General features: G+C 48.5%; 3 protein-coding genes across 4 annotated transcripts; 1 reads left to right on the top strand and 2 right to left on the bottom strand.

The window, feature by feature from the left end:
• Positions 1-3,652: 3,652 nt before the first annotated feature.
• LOC109307437 (cytochrome b-c1 complex subunit 6, mitochondrial) lies at positions 3,653-5,978 on the bottom strand. 2 transcript variants are annotated; one of them, XM_019531368.1, is made up of 4 exons: positions 5,882-5,978; positions 5,379-5,417; positions 4,438-4,599; positions 3,653-3,922 (listed from the first exon to the last, which is right to left on the bottom strand). In XM_019531368.1, the coding sequence occupies exons 1-4, from the start codon at positions 5,930-5,932 to the stop codon at positions 3,890-3,892; spliced, it is 285 nt and encodes a 94-aa protein (XP_019386913.1). In that variant the 5' UTR covers positions 5,933-5,978; the 3' UTR covers positions 3,653-3,889. The 2 variants fall into 2 exon arrangements, with proteins under 2 accessions (XP_019386913.1, XP_019386911.1); XM_019531366.1 differs by having other exon boundaries at positions 5,379-5,420; positions 5,882-5,977.
• Positions 5,979-6,581: 603 nt separating this feature from the next.
• On the top strand, positions 6,582-18,375 carry LRRC41 (leucine rich repeat containing 41). The gene is made up of 10 exons (XM_019531357.1): positions 6,582-6,747; positions 6,847-6,933; positions 8,981-9,051; positions 9,352-10,564; positions 11,997-12,239; positions 13,758-13,922; positions 14,406-14,504; positions 14,974-15,096; positions 16,177-16,252; positions 17,452-18,375. Exons 1-10 carry the CDS (start codon positions 6,654-6,656, stop codon positions 17,684-17,686), a joined length of 2,406 nt encoding a protein of 801 aa, XP_019386902.1. The 5' UTR covers positions 6,582-6,653; the 3' UTR covers positions 17,687-18,375.
• Positions 18,376-18,834: 459 nt separating this feature from the next.
• Positions 18,835-23,107, bottom strand: LOC109307430 (DNA repair and recombination protein RAD54-like). Its single transcript, XM_019531358.1, has 5 exons — positions 22,960-23,107; positions 22,264-22,342; positions 21,985-22,164; positions 21,002-21,165; positions 18,835-19,538 (listed from the first exon to the last, which is right to left on the bottom strand). Exons 1-5 carry the CDS (start codon positions 23,076-23,078, stop codon positions 19,337-19,339), a joined length of 744 nt encoding a protein of 247 aa, XP_019386903.1. The 5' UTR covers positions 23,079-23,107; the 3' UTR covers positions 18,835-19,336.
• Positions 23,108-23,458: the final 351 nt, after the last annotated feature.

Below are 23,458 nucleotides of genomic sequence, written 5' to 3'. Positions count from 1 at the left end.
CCACGTGCCCGCCCGCGGGCGGGGAACAGCCCTGCCGAAACCCGCGGTTGTGCCCCAAAACCGCGCGGAGAACCAGGGCCCCGGGACGGTGAAAGAGACCCCCGTCCCCGACAGACTAAACACAGGAGCGGCGTCTAGATACGGAGAGATTTGTCAGATTTTCTTATCGATTTATTAGGATATGGGATATGGCTTCTCCCCAGGATAAGTGCACGTGGTATATCTGCTTCTTTTATGCACTCCTGGATCGTCCTAGATATATGATAGATTATATACAGATACACCCTCTACCCAATATAAATACATAGAGGATAGATTTCTAAATATATACTTCTAGGTGTCTAGATACATCATAATACATGTATTATGGATTATATAAAGATATCCCATCTTCCCTGATATACATACAAATATTACAGATTTTTAGCTCTATCAATATATTTCTAGATGTCTAGATATATCATGATAAATATATGATCGATTATATAAAAGACACACATCTACCCAGTATAAATCAATATTTGATAGATTTGTAGATAGATATATTTCTAAATATAGCATAATAAATATGATAGATTATATAAAGATATCACATCTTCCCCAATATACAGACATATATTATAGATTTGTAGCTATATATATTTCTAGGTATAGATTATATAAAGATACACCTCTATCCAATATAAACACATATATAATAGATTTTTAGATATATACTTCTAGATATATAATAAATATATTATAGATTATATAGATATCCCATCTGTCCAATATATATTATTTTAGATAGTTTATATTTAATATCTATACATGTTATATTGTATATTTTATTATAATATAGCCCAATATAATAAAGATAGGTTTATATTATATATTTAAATATAATACATATTATAATAAACATCTACCTACATGTCTCTTGGAGGCATCAGCTGGCATTTGGCAGGCATCGGGCTGAGTTTTGCAATTTACTCCAAGACAGCTGGGAAGCCCAGAGTTCAGTTGTGCCCCGATGCCAGCTTTTGAGTATTAGGAAGATAAAAACCAGAGCTCGGTTGTGCCCCGATGCTGCCTTTTGTGTCTTAAGTATTTCAAAGCCAAAGCTGAGCTGTTTTCCTGATGCCACTAGTGTCGCCCACCCTCCAGGAGTCTGCAGGAATTAGAGATAAGTCTCCAGGGGACTGCTGAGGGTCACTTGGGAGATAAATGATCAGGCATTCATTAAAATAAACATTCAGTATTGAATCAGATTCACGCAGGAGTCCAGCAGGTTTTTAAAATGTCTGAAGCACCAGGGTTGCACCTCAGGTGGGTTTGGTGGCTAAACTCGCAGGACCAAGACCCTGGGAAACAACCGTCACACGGGGCAGAGAGCAGATGCTGAAAGCAAGAGTGAATAGGGCGTGAGTTTTCTTCCTTTGTTCCTTTCCCGCTTGCGGCCTCCAGCATTGAAGGTAGAGGAATTTCTAATGCCCCTCACTCCTGCGCTCAATAACGAGCGATGCCCCTTTCCTCTGAGCACACGTCCAATCCATTTCTGAATCCAGCTTGCACCACATCTGATGCAAACAAGTCCCCCTGCCCCCCCAAACCTTGAATGACACGTGGGGTGGAAAAAGAGCGGGGAGTTTTTGTTTTAGACTTTGTTTTAGTTTCATTTTGTGAAGCCTCGGTTCCGTCTGGTGAGAGAATTTGCTTTCTCCTATTTCGTTCTCTTCGCCATTCAGTATTTTGTAAACCCTTCTCATGTCCCCCCTTACCCCTCAAGCATCTCTTTTCTAACTTGACCATGTCTGGCATCTCTAGCGTCTCCTCCTGGAGAAGCCCCTCCACACCACTCATCATCCTTGCTGCCCTTCTCTATTTCATTTTGGAGGCATGAAGACCAGTCTTAATACATTTCATTCTCACACCCTCAAATAGCGTTTGCCCTTTAGTATTCACACCTTCCTTCTCAAATGAGGCTGCCCCCCTCAAATGCTATATGAATGCCACGGTTATGAGTCAGGGCCATAGGTTGCCGCCGTGTTGGTCTAAGGACATTGACAGACCAGGTTCTTTAAGTAAATCTGGTATCTTTTATTAGACCAAATCAAATAGTTGGGGGGAAAAAAATCTTTGCAAGCTTTTGGGCACAAACACCCTGACAAAGGACCGGTCAATTTAGAAGAGAGATGCTTGAGGCAGGGATATGAGAAGGGTTTACAAAATACCGAATGGCAAAGAGAAAGCAAATAGGGATTTAACCCCCCGAGGAAGGGTGCTTGTGCCCAAAAGCTTGCAAAGAATTTTTTCCCCCAACTATTTGAGTTGGTCTAATAAAAGATACCAGGTTTACCTAACTAACCTTGTCTGCCAAGGTTATAAGTGAGGTTTCACTTATTTAATACATCTTCTCTGCTATTATGGATAGAATTAGGGAATATGATTGCGATAGACAGACTATAGCAGTTAAGCTTTAGAATGAGATATGTCCAATTGCAGCTGCTTTGAAGTTTCAGAGCAGCCAAAAATCCTGAATGAGTCAAGTCCCAGTGGATTCCTGACAACATCAATATGAATATTAACTGGATGTTACAAACAAACAAAAAATACCCTCACTCCTGCAGTTTAAAAGTGAAACCACAGGTACTGGGGAAATCAAGCCAAACAGCTTCCTGGGCACAGATTCCCAAGCATCTAGAAACAGTCAGTGCTTCTGGGTACCCTGGCCTGACACCCTAGAGACATCCCAGCTTTTCCAGAAGTGTTGAACATCAGCCTACAGATAAAACACCCCCCTCCCTCCCTCCACAGGTGTCAAAGTGTGCATCCAAAATAAGGCAGTATCTTAACCCTGTCTGCAAGTAGGGCACCAGGATAATGGTCAGATCATAAACTGGTGAGTAAGTGGGAACAACGCAGAGAGGTCTTGGATGCAGCAACTTGTCTTTAAAAGACACCCCCCCCATTAAAAAAAAAAAAGACGCACCATTCTGCACAAGATTACAGCCAGATTTGCATTGCAGCGTACAAAACGGTCACAGCCCCTTGCATTACCTGCTGATCCAATACATCGCTGCCAGGCTCTTTCCCTACAGCGCAATTGCCTGTACATTTTTGCAAAGCCAACAAGGTTTTGCTGGGGAAGCTGCAGCGAAGCCGGGCTAGAATCATTTCTCATTAAATATGCAGTTGAACAGGCTACTCTTGGCTACAGCTTTAGTGTGGGGCTGTGCTACCCTTTGCTTACAAGCATAAGGCTCATTATGTAAAAACAAAAACCAGTGTTCTAGTCCTGTACTCAGGTAGGTTACGAAGGTAGCACAAGCATCTTTGGTAAAGAAGGGGCTTTTAAAAGCTCCCTTGAGTCTTGCTTCCAATTAACAGACAGCAGCAGGTTAAAAACGGAGCCCCATCTGGCCCCAAGTTACTCAAAGAATGGAAACTATGTAACGGGACCTAGAAAGATCTTCACAGCTGCAATGGACACAAAGGATGTATAACCATATGATTCTGGCCAGCTGTTAAGTAAGAGCGTGTACAAGGAAATTCCCACTAGGGGAGATGTCTCCAGGGTGCAGAGAACTCCCAGCTTCCCTAAAAAATAATCAGTTAAGAATCAGTCTAAAGATAAAAGGTCCTCCTCTATAAATCATGAAATTAAAGATGCTTCTACAGGAACCTTGAATGTTTATTATGGCAAACCACAGAACAAGATGGTGTCGCTAGAGCTGTACAGTCAGATACAGATGAAGCATCAAGATCAGTGCACAAGTGTCGGAGTGCCGTTGCACACGCACATCACACGTTCAGTGACGGGCAGCAAGCAGCACCTTGAATCCAAACAGAACCTGCACAGATTTTCAGCTGAGCCACTGAGTCGGATGGCAAGACACGTTCCCAACATTTACTTCAGACTGTTGAAGAGTTTGTGAGCCACCTGGAAGAGACAATGGTGAAGAAAGAATTCAGTAACAAAAACAGATGCTCAGCACACAGACAGACCTCTCAAGAACTAGACAGACAACACAATCTTGCTTTTGTGGTTTGGGACCCCTGGATTGAAGCGGAGGAAACAGAACCGTAGCCACAATGGTCTCTTGGCCATAAATAAGAGTTTCCCCAACTTAATTTGGGCAGAGGGCTGGACCTGATGATCTTGAAAGGTCCCTTCCAGCTCTAAAAAACACACACACCCCCCAATATATCTCTATCTCAATATCAATATATTATATGATATTAATATTGAATATTAAAATAATGTGAGAGGAAAAGTGAAGGTAACAAGGAGTCAACGGTGTTTCAAACAAGTTGCTGCAGGTGAACAGACTAGCAGGACTTCATTTTATATTTTTAACAGCCTAATTTTCCTACAGACCCTGATCTGTCAATGAACCAGTCTCTTCAGGTAGCTCTAAGGGGCAGCAACACCCCCGAGTACAACTTGGGCCTTACGCAGTGGTCCCTGGCATGCAGGAAGTCAAAGAGCTCCTCCGTGCACTCCTCTTCCGTACGAGTCCTTGAGGACACCCGAGAGTTGCACTGATCCAGGAGTTCCTTGGTCTTCACGCATTTCTCCAGCTTCTCGCACTGCTCCCGTATCTTAGTCAGGGGGTCCTGAAGGCAAAATTAAAGACAGAGTCTCTCATCTCTTGCAGAGTATTTTACACAGTCAGATGAAGAACCGGCCGTGGGAATCCTGATCTCATTCCCCAGCAGACTTCCAGGGTTACCCACATGATTACACACCCATCAAATAGGGTCATAAAGTTGCACCTGCAAGCACGTGCCTACCGAGTTACTGAAGACCAGGTTACATTCAACTCATGGCCAAAATATCTCTTACTGCGCAGCAAATATTAGCTCCCTCAATATTCTTCTCCCCTACCATGCACCTTGCTTTTAGCTCAGTATTGGTTTAGAGTGAGTTGCCAATTAAGATAAAAACCAGTTTAACTCAGAGTCATCATGTGAAATAAGGTGCGAGCACAAACTTAAATGTACTTTAAATTTAGAGACACCAGCATGGACCCAAAGGAACCAGACTTCCACCCTCAACTCCCTCTGTGCAAAAAATAAGAGTTAACTGCCTAGCTAGGGGGACTTTTTACCACCTTTAAAAATTTTCCCTGAGCCAGATGAAGGTCACATGAGCCCAAAAGCTTGCAGAAAGAGACTTTTATTTAAGCTATTGTAAGAGGCATCCTCTCTCCAGAGCACCAGTTCTAGATTTTTGCATTTTGATTTAAATACGTGGCACCTATCACATATAGGAATTAAGTCGTAATTAAAACTTTCGGAGTAGACTGTGACAAAGCACAGTATGATGGAAACAGGGCCTACTCCTTGTGTCCCCTCCACCCAAGGATGGGTATTTCCAAACTTTTATTTCTTACCACTAGCTCTTCCTCTTCCTCCTCCTCCTCTTCCTCCTCCTCCTGGGGAAAGACGGGAAAGGATACAACTTACAAAAATTCCTCGTGTGCATTTCAATGTCGTAGATGATGTGGGGGGGTGGAAGGGACTACACAAGAGGATCCGGCCAAATTTTACAGACCCACTTCGGGATGAACCAGCTGCCCGCACACCCCAGGCAGCACCGCTTTCATAATCTCACCCTTAAAATACCATCACAACAATTAAATCCACCAGTGGATAACACCTCTCAACCGGGTCTCGCATGCCCCCAGGGCTGGGGTTGAAGGGGCTCCGCTATATCTGACATCCCCCTGACACGTGACATGTATCGCGTTAAGTAGGAGCGATTCGCGCGGAGGTCGCGCCGCCTGCTGGGGGCGCTAGAAGCGCGCAGCACGGGGAGCGGCAGGCAGTACGGGGGCCGGCAGGGGTCACCCCGCGGCGCTCCGGGGAAGGGGTGGAGCAGGAGAGGGGGCATCACCTGGGGGTCCCCACGGCGGCCCTCGAGCTCCTCCTCGTCGCGCAGCCCCATATCCGCCACAGAAGGACTCTGCAGGGTCAGTCACCGGAAGGAGCCACCTTCCCCTCCTCCTGGAAGCGGAAACCCAGCCACGCTAAGACGGGGTCAAGATGGCGCCTTTTTATGACGCAAACAAGATGGCGGCTCGCATAGGCCGGACTCTTGACCTGCCCAAGATGGCGGCAAAAATAAGCGGTGCCTCGAACCTTCTCAAGATGGCGCCCCTATAGGTGTTCTCTGACCTTCTCAAGATGGCGGTTCACATTGGCCGTGCCCCTGAGCTGCCCAAGATGGCGTCTTCGTAGACGCTGTATTCCTGACTTGACTCAAACGGCTTCTCCTGTAGGCCGCTCTTCTGATCTACCCAAAAGGATGCCTCTCTTAAACCAAGCCCGAGACCTGGCCAAAACTAATGACTTCCTTAAACTGCACCCTGACCTGCCCCAGATGGTGGTTGCTCTAGGCAGCACCTTGACCCTCCCAAGATGGCGGCTGCCCGAGACACCCGCGCATAGGCTGTCTCCAACAATCCCAAAATAGCAACTCTCCAAAACGGCCACTCATAGGCTGTCCCGCCCCTCCCAAGATGGCGGCTCCCCAAGGCGGCCGCTCATAGGCTGCCGCCAACCCTCCCAAGATGGCGGCTGTTCCACGCCACTTCCTACCCCTGCCCAAGATAGCGGCGCTGCTGAGTGCCCTCCGCCGGGCCTAGTCCCGTCTCCGAGGCGCCGCCATGGAGGAGCCGGGGAGCGGCCCCCCCAGCCTCTTCGCGCTGAGCGGGGCGGCGGTGAGCTCCAGCATGGGGGCCCTGGAGAGCGAGGTCTGGGGTAAGGGGGTGCCCGGGGGATGCGTTTACACGGGACCACCCTGCTCCAGATTAACCCCCCTTGTCCTGACTGCGCCTCACGCCTGTTTCTCCCCCCCAGCGCTGCCTGCCCACATCCTGCACGGCCTCCTGCCCCTGCTCAACGTCTACTACCTGGAGCGCGCCGAGGACGCCGCCGCGAGCAAAGGTTGGCACAGCCGGGGCCTTCGTGGCTGCTTGGCCATTTTTGTGGCTGCTCAACCGTTTTCAACTCATTTTCGTGGCTGCTCGGCTATTTTCGACCCATTTTCATAGCTACCCGACACACATCAGGCGCGCCCGTGGCTTCGCACAGGGATCACACTGTTTTGGCGTGGAGTGACACAATATATGTAACGGGTGCTGGCGTTTGCCCGCCGCAGGCTGGCTTCTCAAACAGAGGCCCACTAACGGGAAGATGTTTGTCTCTCAGCTCCCCACACCCCGTTAGGTGTTACATATAGACTGGCTACGCGTAGGGTTGCCGACACTCTGGGAATTGGGTATAAACCTGTGGGAGAGTCACCAAGGAGATAAATGAGAGGGCATTCATTAAAAGAAAAATGTCGAATCTGATTCATGCAGCGGGTTTTTAAAATGTCCAAGTCGTGGGCGTTGGCCTTCCTGACATCACGTCTACTCGCTGTAATCTAAAACGTTGTGGAAACCTCCTGGGATCGATTTGAACAGTCAGCAACCCTACGTGTGCAAAGTCCTGAGCATACCATGCGCGAATGGATCACACGATCGGCCGAAGACCGAGTCATGCTCATGCAGTTGACTGGTCGGTCACGCGATCTATTTGAGTACAGAAAGTAACGATTGCACCCCCTTCAAAACGACCATCCGGCTAGGAAAAGAGCAGACCAGTGTCGATACGGGTGCTTGAAAACATGTAACGAGCCTCTAGCTGGTTTCTCTCCAGCTTCAATTATCTGAATCTGTGGTAGGACGCGTAGGATTACATGTTCAGATTAAAGCTAGAGAATCTAGTTTGCTCTTGAGCAATGGCACTCAGACTCCTTGCCTGGTAGGCCGGTGCGTGGTCCATCAGGGCAGGGCGGGCTGGATGTGGCCTGCTAGGCCATTCTATCTGGTCCACGGGGCCCCTAAAATATGTAGAAAATTAATATCAAGAATGGGTTGAGCATCGCTGCTCTGGAGCTGTAGAGCTGTTACACATTTTAAAGCACTGACTTTATAGCTGTTGGCTCTTTTTTTAATAGCTGGATAGTTGTTTTTGTCATGTAATAATTATTTTGAACTTGTGGACGGTCTATATTTATTGCACGATTCGCCAGTTAATTATGTCACAAGTAACTGGGACTAAAGCGCTCAAAGTATTTTGTGCATCTTTTCTCTTTTTAAATAAGAGCTCAGAAGTCTGCAAATGGCAGGTGATGTGGTGATACAGAACAGATGTGCAGCTTTATATGCTAACAATAAGAACAAGAGAGAGAACATAAGTTTTTTCTGAACCCACATTCACTTCATCAGGTACTGTGAAAGGACAGCAGAGTGTAACGTGGAGGGAGTGAGATGGTTGTGCTCACAGAGGAACAGGACTTGTGCCCCAAGGAAATTTCCCCCTATATCTTGGTTTTGTAGAAATGAAATGTTGACATACAAAAAAAATTCTTACTCGCCTACGTGCAGGTAGAAGTTTTGGTAACCGTCGATATTACTTGCAGCAGTTGCAATCCAGGCGGTCCATTCCTAGCCTCTGCCAAAGTAAGTTGTTGCCTGAAAAAACTAACCAGTTCTGACAAGCACGAGCCTTCAACGTGCCACCCCGCCTTATCTTCCGCCTGACTTCATACTAATGCAGCTGTTTCTGCCACCCAAATTTTGTCTTTTTCTAGTATATGAGAATCTAACAGTGAAAATAAATGTTGTCCAGAATAAATTTTTTAAAAAGCTAAGTGGATAAAGGTGGCATTACTGCTGAGAAATGGATTAGATCACTGTTGGTTTTAGTTTTGCTAGTATATGATATATATACAGGTAACATCCGAAAATGTTGGATGGTAAACATTCTTTAAAAGACGTGTACTTTTTTCATGCCCCTTTAAAAAAGGCAGAATTTAGTGCTCTGAATTTTATCCCCGTAAAGAGGTAACATTTTGCGGCTCTGCTTTTGAATCTCATTTGGTACAAAAAGGTTGTGAAACTTGAAGAGGGAGCTTTAGAAATGGAGGATTTGGTTTGTTTTTCAGGACTCTCAACTCAGCCAATATGGCGCAAACTCTGGAACGATGTAATGAAAACCAGGCCACCCAAGTCGGAGGTGAGTTGGAAATCTGTTGATGAGCTGTGTTTGGGGTGTCAGCTTTGTGTCCTATTTCATATTTCATCGATACCTCACTTGCTTAATAAGATTATGCATAATGTTGTTCCTGGGACTTTTGATGTGTGTAAGCATTTGCGAGGTGAGGAACCAAAGTATTATCAGGGTCTTCAAGACTTGCTGGAAATCACTTTATGTTGTATTTATACAGCCTCTTCCAACAAGAAGGGCTACTACACTTTATACATTCTGTGCCCTTCTTTAAATGGAAATCAATTAACTGTGATAATTTTATTGCAGCACATAACCTGTTGGAGGAAGAAGTTCCTTGAAACTTTCTTCTCGAACATCCTTCACGGAGTCTTGGATGTTTCTTCAGATCAGCGCCTGAATGACGATCGTTTTTCACCCTTGCTCCACAGCTCACAACACGTGACCCAACTCACCATCCTCAACATGCTGCAGGGGGTGACAGAGCTCACTGCTGAGCGCAACCGGAGAGTTGTAGAAAACCTGGCCGGCTGCTTGAAAACCTTGAAGTTTCGTCACCTGCTGTCCTCCGACTTGTCCATTAGACACTCGTTGAGCTTGCTGCTTCATCGCCTGATCCACCACGGGGCTGTCAACCAGGTGTCCGTGTATTCCTGGCCTGTTCCTGACACGGTGCTCTTGGTCCTCATTCTGAGCATGAGTGCTGGGTTTTGGCATCCAAGTAAGACACTTATGCACCATTGTGGCCCATGCAGCCTTTGCAGAAAGGAACCTGATTCCCAGACCCAAAAGTCAACTCAAGATGACCTGGTAGACTCAAAGCATCTGTGCCATGGACATACTGAGAAACTAGAGATGGGCCAACATGGCAGTCATGAGTCCAGTAGCATAAAGATCCAAAATGCTTCCACCAAAGTCCCTGCAGAAGCCAATCCAGACCCAAAAGCTTCAACAGAGCTCAAAGGAAGCAGTGGCTCTAAAACCCCGATGCTCTATGGCTTGAGGAACCATCCTTTGCGGAACCGAGTGCGTCATGATGTGAGCTGCACAATGCCTCCCGAGCAGTACAATGCTGAAAGGGAGTCGTCTTCCCCATCAGAAAGGTCTTCAGCTGGCCCTGCTCTCCGAACGCCTCACAAAAAGCTTAAGTGTTCATCAAGGAGGAAGCGCCGCAGCCCCAGGAGAAACTGGGGATTGTGTGCAGATCCAGAAGACCTTTATGACTTTGTCTTCACTGTTGCTAGAGAAGCAGCAACAGAGACACTCAATGAAAGTGTCCACGAAAGAGAAAACCTTGATAGTTTGGCCAGTACCCCAGCAGACCGTCTTAGCTGTGAGAGTCTAGGCTGCATGGGAAGAGGAGGCTCTTCTGGGATTCTCTCTCTGAAAGCTGCAGCTCCCTTCCGAAGCATAGCCACGTTGGAGTTGTTCTCCGTCCCTCTGACTGGGGACGCATGTCGGACTCTGGGTAACCTGCTGAGCTCTTGGACCTCTTTAGAAAGCCTAGTTCTCTCCTACAATGGTTAGTAAAAGCAGAATGTTTAATTCCAGGTGTACAACAATTTGGTTTTCAACCTAAGAAAAGTTCTAACAGCTGCTGGCATCTACACTGAAATGATAGTTGGGTGCAACAGGTATTACTGGCACTTTGATAATGCTTTCTTTAGGGTGAGGTTAATTAAAGGTATTTCAAACCAGAAAAAACTTGATTAAGTAGGAAACACAGCAGAGAAACTGTGGTCAGTAGCATCAGGATTTATGCCCAGTTCAGGGTTCCCCACTCCTCTTATGTCGGAGGAAAAAGATGCCAAGATGCCAGTACATAATTGGGAAGAAAAGGGACTGATTTTCAATAGTGGGACTTGCTTACAGCACATTAAAAATATCCCATGGTAGCTTCAATTTTGAGGAAGGAACCAGACTGTGTAAACCTGCTGGCTTACAGAACAGTTCAGTATAGCTAGGAGTGGCATAAATGAAATGGAAGAGGACAGTTAGGCTGAGCATTGAGTCAGCTTTCCTGTTTGCAAAGTCTGATCAGCCCTGACCTGGCAAAAAAAAAAAATGCTGTGAATCCCTGGCCTAGTGGTGAGTGTGCCCAGCTTGCCAGAGGACTTCCCGTCTTACTCCAGGGAAAGCCCACCTCCCTGCGCCTGACCACCTTCCAGGCTCCGAATGCCTCCCTAGGGGCGCCTTACATCCGGCCGACCCCCTTCCTGGAGCACACTTGCTAGCCTAGGGGTAACGTAGCCGCTGCCACCCAGGGGTCTGGACTGTTTCTAAACCCTGTCCCCCCGGGATACGCAGGACTTGTAGTCCTTGAGGGTGCTTGACCCACTGCAAAAGCTTGGGGTGTTTCCTCTAGCCTGAAGCACAAAAAGTAGCCTCCCTTAGTCAGCCGGACCAAGGGGGCACAGAGGCATGCCTTTCCCAACAAGTCCACCACGTTTGGTACCATGAAGAACTTTATTGGTTACAGAGGGAAGGCTTGGGGAAGAGTACAGGATAGAGAAGTATTACAGGATAACTCTAGAGCAAACAGGGTGGTAAGGTGCCCCTAGGGAGGCATTTGGAGCCTGGAAGGTGGGCAGGCGCAGTGAGGTGGGCGGCTCAATGCAGGAGCATCTCCTACTGGTCCGCCACAGCTTATATAAAGTAGGATGGTGAGAGATGGCTTGTCCCATCCCAGAACAGCCAACAGTCTCATGGATGGGGCACATTCCTGGGAGGAGGGATTTGTAGGTTCAAGACTATTAGCCAGAGGGGGGGATTGAACCTGTCTTGTGTGTCATGGTTTGTGAATAAAGCCCTTTTTCCCCAGTTACTCAGTTGAGTAGCCAAACTAAACCATCAGTGACTTGCATAGCCTCTGCCATGCATTGGTGTTGGCCATACTGAATCTACACACGTGCATCTGATGCTCCTCTCGCTTTCTCTTGAATTGTCGGTTTCAGGCCTAGGTGCTAATATCTTCTGCATCCTGTCTGGGCTCCGGGCCCTGTCTCACCACAACGACCGCCGCCTTCGCGTGGTGCGTGTGAGCGATGTCTTCTCACATGTCCCTTCAGTGGAGCTTGTTCACTGCATCCTGAGCGCCTTCCCCTGGCTCCGCACACTCTCCGTCAGCTTCGATCTCAAACACCACCTTGAGGGGAGTAGGCCAGAAGGCAGTCTGAGCTCCTTGGAGGAGATCCCAGGTAGAGAACAAGCTCCAAATAACAGAGATTTTGCTCTCTATAGAAAGTAGGAGACCCCACTTGCTGTGCATACAGCAAGGTGTCCAGCTGCTGGCTCCGCTTGCATTTAGCTAGTGGTGACCATTCCTTTCCAATTTAGGCCCCTGTCACAGGGCACAAAATTCAGTCATAGAATTGCAGATTCACAGAAGTTTGGGGCTAGAAGGGACCTCATGAGATTGTCAGGTCCAGCCCTGCTGCTCTGGACAGGAAAGACTGCTTGGGTCAAATAACCCCAGGAAGGTGTGTATTCAGTCTCCTTTTGAATCAGAAGAGCAGTGCTAGAAAAGCTGTTAGGAAATCTTAGGATCAGCCCTGTCTAAACCGGTGGCACCCAATCTTCTGGCCCCATGGGCTAGATGAGTAGCGTGGAGTCCGTCTGCACAGGGCCAGCGTGCGAGGTCAGTCCGTGGGTGGCATCGGGCTTGCCGGTTCAACCCTGTGTGTCCAGGTCTGGATGCACACTGTTGTGATCAGATGCACAGGGCCACATTAACCAGCCTGCAGGGCTCCCATGAGTCTGGATACTTGGCACCAGGGAAATAGTGATTAATGCTGCCACCACTCTCCCCCTCCCGCCGCATCAAATGTCTGGACCCTTGGAGAGCCTAGTGGGCTGGATGACATGGCTCTGAGCCAGACCTGGCCCACGGGAAGGGAGGTGAATATGTCTGATCTAAATCGTTCCCAAGGAGTGTCTGTATTTGACACGTAAAATATCAACAGAGCACGATGGCAGCGTCTGCAAGGCCAGACAGAGCCTGCAGCGAGTGTAGAAAGTGCGTGCCATCCCACTTCCCCATGCGTTGCATGAGCAGCGTGTTACGCAGGATCACCAAGGCTGGCACTGGCCTTCTCTTCACGCTCGCTTTGGTACATGTTATTGACTGAGCTGTTAAACCTTGGAGAGTAGAAGGAAAACTCCACTTGCTGCCATGATAGTGGAGACTAAGAGGTTATTGTTCAAAACGGGAGTTTGGCACTTACGAAGCATGTCTGCGGCAGGGCAGTAGAAGGTTTGGATGCTCCATTGAGGGAATAAGCCCCAGCCTTCCACTCCTGCTCCCAGACCATAAACCCTGGGAAAAAGGTAGGGAGGACACCCTGAGGAGTGGCCGCTAGTACCATGCTGGTGAGTGACAACCTGGAGTGCCCCTGCCACGTTGCTTCTGCACACCAAGGGAGAAGCTGGGTGGGGGTGGTTCCTTCAGCCACAGCATAGACATAGCATCAGGCTTTTGTGTCCTATTGAAGTGGCTCGTACGTGGGCCTCCAAACGCTTTTGGAACAGGACTTCAGGAGATTTTTCTCCTGGGATGCTTATACTCATTACGGTCCTGTAGGCCCAGATGCCTGGCAATAGGTGTAGGCTGCACATCTGAATGACAAGCCTGTGCTGGCAGAGGACAGTTTCTCAGATTCAGGTGTTTTTTGCAGGAACGTGTTGACAAGCAGAACCTTTTTCTCCCTGCTCCACAGAGAGCTGCCTGGAACAGCTGGAGATACGGTTCCCCAGAGAACCACTGCAGACTGCGCTCCTGCTGCCTGTCTTGAAAGCCTCGAGATCTCTCCAGCAGCTGTCCCTAGATAGCGCAGCACTACCATGTCCCCAGGAGTTCGGGCTGCTTCTGCAGGCACTCAAAGGTACCCTGCTAAAAACCATCAAAGGAGCATCTCATGCTGAAAGTATAATAGTCCTCCACAAGCAACCTCTTCTGTGTGCGCCCATCAGTCCCGTTCCTCCCCTTACAGTCCTAGTATGTGGTTTTCTGTGGCCTGGAGCTGCAAGCTCTGGGTTCAGCTTTCACAAGTGCCTCACTTTGGCACCTAGCGTAGGAGGCTGAAAACTTGATTTCCGGGTTTTTCTCTGGGCTGTGCACACGCCTGGTCCCACAGCGATGCAGAATCACAAAACCAGTAGGAATTTTCTTCCCTGTCTTGGTTTAGCCAAAAGTGATGGGGATGTGTTGCTGCCCTGCATGAATCCAACAGCAGAATTTGTTGCTGAGAAGTGCCCCCTTACTCCTCACGACATCCAGCTGTGTGAGCATTAGGCAGCAGGCAGCCCCAGGTTTTTTTAACACACAGGAGGCATAGGATCCTTTACTGATCCACTCTTCCTGGCAGAGCGCAACCCAGACCTGAAGAAGCTGAGCTTCCATGATGTCAACCTGGCTGACCATCAGGAAGAAGTCCTCCTCCTGCTTCAGGACCCCATCCTCCAAGGTAAACTCTTGTCTGGAAGGACTACTTTGAATGCAGAGGTTGATGATGTGGCTGCCTGAGATTTTTCCAAGAGAGGGCCCCAGTTTTCTTTGTGTCTAAGGTGGGAAAACAAAATTGTAATTTTCAGAGGAATGAGAAAGCACAAGCTTTGATGTATCCGCTAATGCAAGGGGTGGGTCCATAGCCAGTTCACATAACAGAGACAACAGTGTCTTGCTTTTGGTACATCAGCCATGTAACAATCACATGACCCAATTCAAATCTGCTTTTCCTAGGACTTTATCTGTGTCTTGTAGCCCTACCTACAGCATCCCCTTTAAACTTGTCCCTGGGCACTCAGCCAGGATTTTTTGTTCTTCTACATTAAATAGGGTACTTAAGGATGTCTGCAGTAGTAACTGAAGTATTAAATAATGTCCCGTAACTACACGTATAGTACAAAGGTATTGAACGGTCTGTGTTTTGGCAGAAATCACATTCTCCTTTTGCCGGCTGTTTGAAAGCTCCACTGCCGAGTTCCTCTCTGAAATAATCAACGTAGTGAAGAGAAATTCATCTCTGAAGAGCCTCAAACTACCTGGAAACAGACTCGGTACGTACCAAGAGCGCAATGAAATGGGTGGCTACATTAGACAAGCTCCCTGCTAGCTGCCTTCCAGGGTGGCTCAGACCCATTGCTCAACACATACTGGGGGGAGGAAACACAGTACCCACTGTCTGATGACTTCTGTTTTCTGTGGCATTGGGAAGTAGGTGGGTAATTTCAGCCTAGTGCAGCAGCAGTTCTGTCGATAACACCCCTACGTGTAGTCTCTGAAAATGCTGCTATTGACAACTGACACGGGCAGGAGGCCAAACGTGACTGAACATTTGTCTGGTGGGCACTAGGGAGAAATGAAGCTGAAACCATTTGCTTTTAGGCAAGTGAACCGTAGAGACCCTTTCCCTCAGCACCAGTTTAACCAGCAGGACTTGGCTCTTCCTAAAATACCTTTCTGGGGTTATGATTCCTAGCGAGTTTGTTCTGGCACCTGGCTCTGCTAATGCTTTGACCATTGTTTTGGGAGCAGGTAAAGGTGCAGGGGAGATAAAGACTTGGATAGCACAAGAAATCTTATGGGCCTGGACTAGCTTAAACAAGGTCTTCGGTTTCCCGGCCAAATTCAAGGAGAGAGACATGGACAGGAATTCCCGTCAGTCCAAAATAAAAGGCGTGGCTTTGGGTCAACTGAAATATGTTCTTTCCTGGATTCACCTTGACCATTGGCAGTATTGAAAACAAAACCTTTTGCTCAGTAAAGGCAGCAAACAAAACAAAAAAAAAAAAACGTGACTCTTTCCAGTTTTGTGTTTGACTTTTCTTGGATGAAAATGATGTCAAATTGACAAAGAGTTCTGCCAAATGATGTTTTTGGCAAGCAGACTTATTTGCTGAAAAACCCCGGTCCAGCTGGCCACAGAACCTGTTGGCCTCCAATCTGAACAAGCCCAAAATTCAGGGATTCACAACTTTCCTTTTTCCATGCGCTCTTAACCTAGTTTCCACAGCAGTTTGCCAGCAGTGACAGTGCTTAAAAGCTGGCTCCGTGCTGCAGGAGGCACACCTTCCTCCCTCCCTGGGTGCCTGCCACAAGTGTTCACTGCTCACGTCACTCTGTTTCTCTACTGTTAGGGAATCACCGGCTGGTTGCTCTAGCAGATATTTTCTCTGAAGATTCATCCTCTTCCATCTGCCAGCTGGATGTCAGGTATTCTGTTGCCTTTGATCCTATCCCTTCAGTTACCCTTCCTGCTTCGTTGGGGCTAGTTGTCCTGAGGCTTGATACAGATCAGTTGTATCCGGTGTCATCCTTCCCAGCTGCATTGCTGCTGCTCAGCCAGCAAGTGGACGCAGCCTGACTGGCTTGTCTATGGCATGAACTGCAGTAATGGTACAAACATACAGAACCGTGTCCTAGGGCAAAATGTTAGTAGAGAGCTGTCCAGCTTCTCAGCAGCCAGGGACTGTATCTGTAGGGGCCCCAGGCCCCCTGCACTGCACAGTGCATGGGTGTCTGCAGTCACTGCATGCACCTCCCCTGTTGCGTGTGGGTCTTATCTGCACCTCCTCCCCATGCTTAATGCACTTGGAGCTCTCCCTCACAAGGTCACTTGGATGCCAGAGCCCCTGGCTCCCCAGATGTGCTCCTCCTCCCTCTGGAGGCAGGAACAGGAAGGGAAGGGAAGCCCACCTCTGGCAGCAGCTGGAGCAGTGGCACCTGGGAGGAGTCTGGGGGTTGCAGTTTACCCAAGGTACTTCATAGGGAGTTACAGTGGATGTCTGTGGGCATTTTTACATGTGTGCCCAGCACTGCATTGGAAGCAGGCGGTGAGCTTTGAACTAAAGCATGTCAAATGGGTTTTAGCTAAAAGCGTGCCACCGCCATTTTCTCAGCACTGACACTTGCCATGCCACTGATGCATATGACACGCAAGGCTGCCAGCATCCATGTATTTATATGCTCAAGCAGACCTCCCCACATGTGTGTAAGTGCCCTTTTATAATCCCAGGGCAAAAAGCTTTCTCCCAGGATGAACAGAGAAAGACTTGGAGAGAACACTTGGCTGTTGTCACTTCCTGGAGATGCCTAAGATTTTAAATTTCTTCCCAAGGTGCCTCTGCAGATTATCCGAACAGACACAAAGAATGAACCAGAGGGACCAGCTTTAGAGGGCTTAAGCAACAGGACCACCCCTTAAGTGAGAGCTGGTGGGAGAACAGAAACATCTCAACTGTTTGCAAGGGCTCAGCTAGAGTGGCCTGTATCCACTGGATACACACACAGACCTTAACAACCTAATGTAGGCAGCGGATAATAGATGCAAAAGGGCAAACACTTGCCTGATCTCAAGCAACTCCCACTTTGCAGGCAGATATTTCACCCTGGATTTTCTTCCCCTCTGACAGCTCCAACTGCATTAAGCCTGACGGACTCCTGGAGTTCACCAAGAAGCTGGAGAGCCACCTGCTGCAGCGAGGCGAGCGGGCCAAATTCACCCACCTTCGCCTCTTCCAGAATTGGCTGGACCAGGATGTTGCAACAGCACAAGAGGCGCTCCAGCGCCTCAGAGCAGTGTGCAGTGTGGTCAGTGACACATGGGACTCCTCCCAGGCCTTTGCCGATTACATCAGTGTGATGTGATGGGCAGGACCTGCCAAGCAGCCTCCTACCTTAATTTCAAATTCCACAGAGACATTGCCCCCGGGGCTCCTTATCCACTGTATTTCAGAGGGGAGGGAAGCATTAGGCAGGCTCAGATGACACTAGGCTGAGAAAAAAAGCAAGCAGATCTTGCTTGCATTGTGCAGAATTGATCATGTAACTCATGGTGCAGCTGGAGAAGCAGAAGTGTGATTAGGGGAGGGGAAGAAACTCAGCAGTAAAGAACTGATCAGAGCGGAGGGGACCTGAGGATTAGGGACAGGAATAAGGTGATTCTGCCAGATGTATTTGACCTAACCTCCAGCAGGAGTCTGATGCTCTGAGCTATTACTGAATGGTCAATTAGTGTCCCAACACACTTTCTTTCCTTGTGGTAGTTTGGAACATAACATCCCTCTGTCAAATTTGCAAATAGAAAAATAATCAAAGCCCTTTTCCTCAGCAGAATGAGATGGTCTTATAAATGCCCATTAGCAGAACAAAAAGCAGCCTCAGCATTGCTTACAAACTTTTACCAACACCTGTGGCAGGAATTTCTCCTCCCCGAGTTCATATGATTCTGGCAAGTGTGTCACACACACACACACTTTACAAAGAGGTTTTAAACAAAAGTGAGTTTTCTTTATCCTTCAGCAACTTTATTTTATAATAAAAATGCAGTTCAGTGGCTACGGGCTCTTTTGACTGTATGGTAAGGGAAAATTTTACTAAAAAGCCTGCCACTGCAAATCAGATCAGGTGGATTTTTCCTCCTAAAAATAAACTGAAGACCAGTGTTTTCTGAAGTTACAATTAAACTGGGTGTAATCCAAGTTTAAAAAAAAAAAGAGTCAGAAGTTAAGATGTCTCAAAGTGGATGCCCAGTTGACCAGCTGTTTGGGAAAGTCATAGTTTAAATGACTTCACAACCTGGACTGATCTTTGGTGGAGATCTTATTTTCAGAATAACCTGCAAAACACAGGTTTCATAATACAGCTGCACCTTATCAGCCACTAGTTATGGCTTCTAGAGCATGGGCAGGGGGTCAAGCAGGTTTGGCCTCAGGCTGGATCAGGATCCACCTCTGGCTGTGTCAGGGACCTGTAGAGGTTAATACAGCCATGACTGCCCCTCTGCTGCCAGAGCATTGAGCAACGTACCCCAGATCTCAGCAGTGAGCCCCAGCCCCACAGCCTTGTGGCATGGCTCTGCAGGATGGATCTGACCCACAGGGACATATGCTTGACACCCCAGATCTAATGCACGTAGAAGTGGCAACTAGCTATTACCATCACCATCAATCCGAAGAGGGCACTTTGCTGCCTGCAATGGGGCTCTCCTGTATAAAAGGCACCCGTGCCAACTGTGTGGTACCAGCATCCTGCTAGCATAGAGACAGGATCTGATGCTGTTCAGATGTCCCGAGTGAACGAAGTACACTGTAGCTAAGTCAAAGAGCAGCACCACAAATACTGCCAGGTGCTTCCCGCTGCTCCAGGCAGGCTAGAAAGCTCTTCCTGCTCAGAAACTAGACCATTGTGGTCCCATTATAGATCCAGCATGTGCTGCTGTGGGGCTCTCTCAGAAAGCTGCTGAAACAGGCTCGACTTCCATAGAAGCTTTCCCTCCTCCCTAGGGCAGGTGGCCTGCTAAGGAATCCCTCGCTGCTCCTCGTGGGAATGGTGGTGGAACGTGAAGGTGACGGCAGCGTCCCAGGCAGCCTTCAGCACCGAGTCCTGGAGCCCGCGCTTGTCGGCGCAGTGGTTCCACTGGGAGAGGTCAGACGTGCAGTCAGATGCCTCCGGAGGGGACCTTACCTGGTGGCCGTTCACACAGCGCCGGCACTTGATCCTGCAACAGCAAGGACATTATATTGGCAAGGGTCGGGGGCTCGCTCTAGACCTCCCGTGCTGGGCACAGATGGCCTGGTTCAGATCCATGCTAGGGGAGCTGCAACGGAGATGATGTAAGCTCCCAGAGAGCAGCCTGGCGGCCTTGGGTTAGCTTGCCACACACCAAGCACTGTCAGTCCTGTTTGCAAGGGACTGCGAACGTGTAACAGGTCATTTGTGCAATTCTTCACATGCCCGAAAAACCTCTCAGCTCTGCAGCATTCACACATTTCGCGAATGCCTGACCCGCATTCAAAGCGCAGCAGAGGAGAGAATCAATACAGAACTAGCAGTGGCTCCAGCACAGTCCCAAAAAACATTTCATTTCCCACATAAATAGCACTGCTGGGGAAGCCAGAAGGCCCATGCCCTAAGCAGCTGTGATTTGCCAAATCAAAGCCCATCATAATGTGGGCACATCAGTCAAAAAACAGTGCTATTAGAAAAGACTTTTCCCTTCCAGGAGCCTTTTTCTTCCCTTGCACAGAAGCTAAGCCCGTCATTAACTCTGAGGATCTACTGTCCTGTCCTGTTTTGGGCAGCTGATACCACTGACTTTAAACACGGAAGCTCATACTCAAGTCGGGGCAGGATAACATATAAAACTGCTCTGAGCCCTGTGCAAAATGAAGTTTCTTTTCTACCTAGAACTTTTACAATCTGAATTCTGCGCAGCCTGACAAAGGGTGTTTGGACCTGAAAGCTTGCAAAGAAAGGATTTTTTTTGGTTGCTACTATTTAGTTGGTCTAATAAAAGCTATTGCCTCTAAGCCGAAGAGTTTTGTTTGTCTCCGTTTCTTACACCAACCTGGCTACAACATAGATCCCTGAATTTTGTTCAGTGCCATAATGCCAGCTGAGAACATAACACACCTTTTAGCCAGGAAGCTCTCAAGACCACATATCATAGGGGTGAGCCACCTAGGTGAGCACCATTCAGAGGTCAAGCAGGGAATAATCCTCCAGCGAGGGAGGTGTGTGGACCAGATGGCCTGACAGAGAAGGGTGCATTCAAGTAACTTCTATTCCCCTCAAGATCTTACCCTGAATCCTCCCTGAGGGAGTTACCGCTTGCTGCAAGCGGACAGGCCTATGGAGATGGCTGTCCAAGAATAATCACCTGGGACAGAAGAGCTTTTGAAATCAGAAGGTGGCTAGGAAGTGTTAATCCCTCTGTTACTAGACATGGATTGATTTGCCCATCTACATACAGACTTGAGACCTTTCTACTCTAATCACTCTTTCAACCCAAGGGAATTTTGAATCAGCTGATCCATAGTTACATGAGTCCAAATGGCTTTGCAAGCAGCATTCAGCAACCAGGAGGCCTGGCGACTTGACTTGCAGCCTCTGCGCTCATCAGCTGCTGCTTAGAGCCCAGCCACTAGCTAACCCAGCCCCTCACAGCAGTTCCAGCCATACTTGTCGTGGGTATCGCTGGCTGTGGTCTCGCTGAGTGTGAACAGCTCTCTCAGCTCCCCCAGCGAGAAGTGCCTCTCCACATCCTGCTCCTCATCCACCACGCAGCTGCTGAGTGCTTTCTTGTGGGTCTGCCGCTGGAAGATCTTCTCTTCTATCGTCCCCGTCTACGAGAGAACAGATGAGAGTGGGAACGAAGCCAGGATACCAGCACAGACACTCATCTTTATGAAGAGCTCCACAGGGATCTGATGGCTTCTTCTATCACCTGCTGCCCAGAGTCACTGAATGCTCGGCTGGGAGGACACGAGAGGCATCACTAACACCACTCCGTGCTGCACCCTTGGCCAGCTCCCATCTCTACCTGCTTATGGCAAGATACAGGAGGGCTGCCAGACAAGGCGGGAGTAGCAAGGCAGCCAAATTCCAACCGCAGACTCACCCTGTGGCTACAGCAGCCCGATAATTATTGCGAGCGATTTCCCCATGCCGAGCTTGGCCTGGAAACACTTATGGTGCTGGTGCAAACGCCAGCATGAACGCTGCACCATGAGACATGGGCATGGGAGTCACCGGTTCTCATTGCCCTGGTAGTTTACAGCCTCATGGGCTGCAGCATCACCCGTTGCACGGGCACTCTCAGGCAGACACACATGGGGGACTTCCAGGAGTGCAGCTCGTCCCTGGTGACGAAGAATCCTCTCTCAGGGCCTGCCACAAATTCTCCCAGCTTCGAGACCCATTTGCCACCAGACAGATCTTTACACAGCTCTGTGGCCTCTCCACCACCCAACATCCGATGCTGAATTTCTCATCCCTAAAGCTTCAGTCACTTCTCTGCCCCGAGACCCAGAAGCAACTCCACCAAACCCAGTAGCGACTCCACTCTTACTGGCTTCACCAGCTTGAAAGCTCCCACACCGTCCCTGCTGCCCAGCTACAAAACGTACTTCAGGATCCTGCAGCCTGGGGGTAGGCAGACTTACTGAGAGCAGCCTGTAGATATAGCAGGTCTTTTTTTGGCCGTCCCTCCAGACCCGAGCCATGGCTTGCTCATCGTTGGCTGGATTCCAGTCCGGGTCGAACATGACGAGTCTGTTTGCTCCAATCAGATTTAAGCCGCAGCCGCCAGCTTTGCTGCTGAGCATAAAGATGAACTCGGGGCTCTGCAGGTCGTGAGACACTTGGATTAAATAAAACCTGCCGCTTCTCAATCATTTGCATCTCCCACGAGACGGGTGTGGGGTCAGGGAAACTCTACTTACTGAGGGGCTGTTAAACCGCTCCACAATCTTCGCTCTCTTTTTAATAGACATGGTGCCGTCCAGTCGGACATATAAATACCTGGGACAATATACAATATTTCATGGGTTCACAACACCATCCCCATCTAACATGCCTTAAAAAGGGAAGGAAAAACTCTAGGAGGGAAAACCGCAGCTCCAGTGAATGGCCTCGTGACTGGAGGCCAGGCTTGGAAACTTTACACAGAAGAGCAGAGCCTCCCCCTGGAAGCCAAGACCAAGTCAGTCACATCAGCTTCAGAGGGAGGCTCCTGAACTACAATTTAAGACAAGAGGCTCTGCAAGAAGACATCTCAACAGATAATTCCACGTATGGATCTAAAAGGTGGCTCTCAAGGTTTGTAGACTCGTGGCACCACTTAGAAAATGCCAGCTCTCAATTTTCATTTGTTGACTAGAGAAGCACGAGAGCAATTCTGTTGCTGCAAAGACACTGGACTGCAACAGGATGTTTCTAACACTCTGAATTCCCACTAGAAAACTCTGGGTTTATTTTGTGAATCATGTTTGCATACCTACTTGTGCTAGTGTTGCATGGCACCTCTAATACCCTGGGAAGGGTCTTGAGGCACCCAAGTGTACCCCAACACCCTGGTTAAGAATCACTAGTTCAGACTTTACATAAAAGAGCTTCATAAAGCAAGCCTAGAGGCAAACCTCCTACTCCGGCAGAGCTTCTCAAACAGGTCCAGCGTTTGGGTGTAATTGGAGACCAGCACGACCTTGTCATTGCTGGTGCTTCTAGTGACTGCCAGGATGTAATCCAGAACCAGCATCTTCCCTGGGGAAAAAATATTTGCCTGTCATTAAATGTACCAGGGAGGGAGGCAGCAGGGTACAAACACACCAGGCACAGGACTGGCAGCCAAGTGCCTGGGTTTTGTCCTCAGGTCAGTGAAAGGAAGCCACATTCTCTTTGCCTTGCTTTCTCCAGAATCATAGAAAATGGGGGCTGGAAAGGACCTCAAGAGGTCATGTCTAGTCCAACCCCCTGCTCAACATGGGACCAGCCCCAACTACATCATCCCAGACAAGGCTTGGTCTACCCGGATCTTCAAAACCTCCAGGGATAGATTCATAGATGCTAGGGTCGGAAGGGACCTCAATAGATCATCGAGTCCGACCCCCTGCATAAGCAGGAAAGAGTGCTGGGCCT

Source organism: Crocodylus porosus, unplaced genomic scaffold, assembly GCF_001723895.1.
Source record: "Crocodylus porosus isolate Cpor-Errol unplaced genomic scaffold, CroPor_comp1, whole genome shotgun sequence".
Classification (NCBI taxonomy): Eukaryota; Metazoa; Chordata; order Crocodylia; family Crocodylidae; genus Crocodylus; species Crocodylus porosus.
Note: the sequence above shows the minus strand (reverse complement) of the source record. Positions and strands in the feature narration are given on the sequence as shown.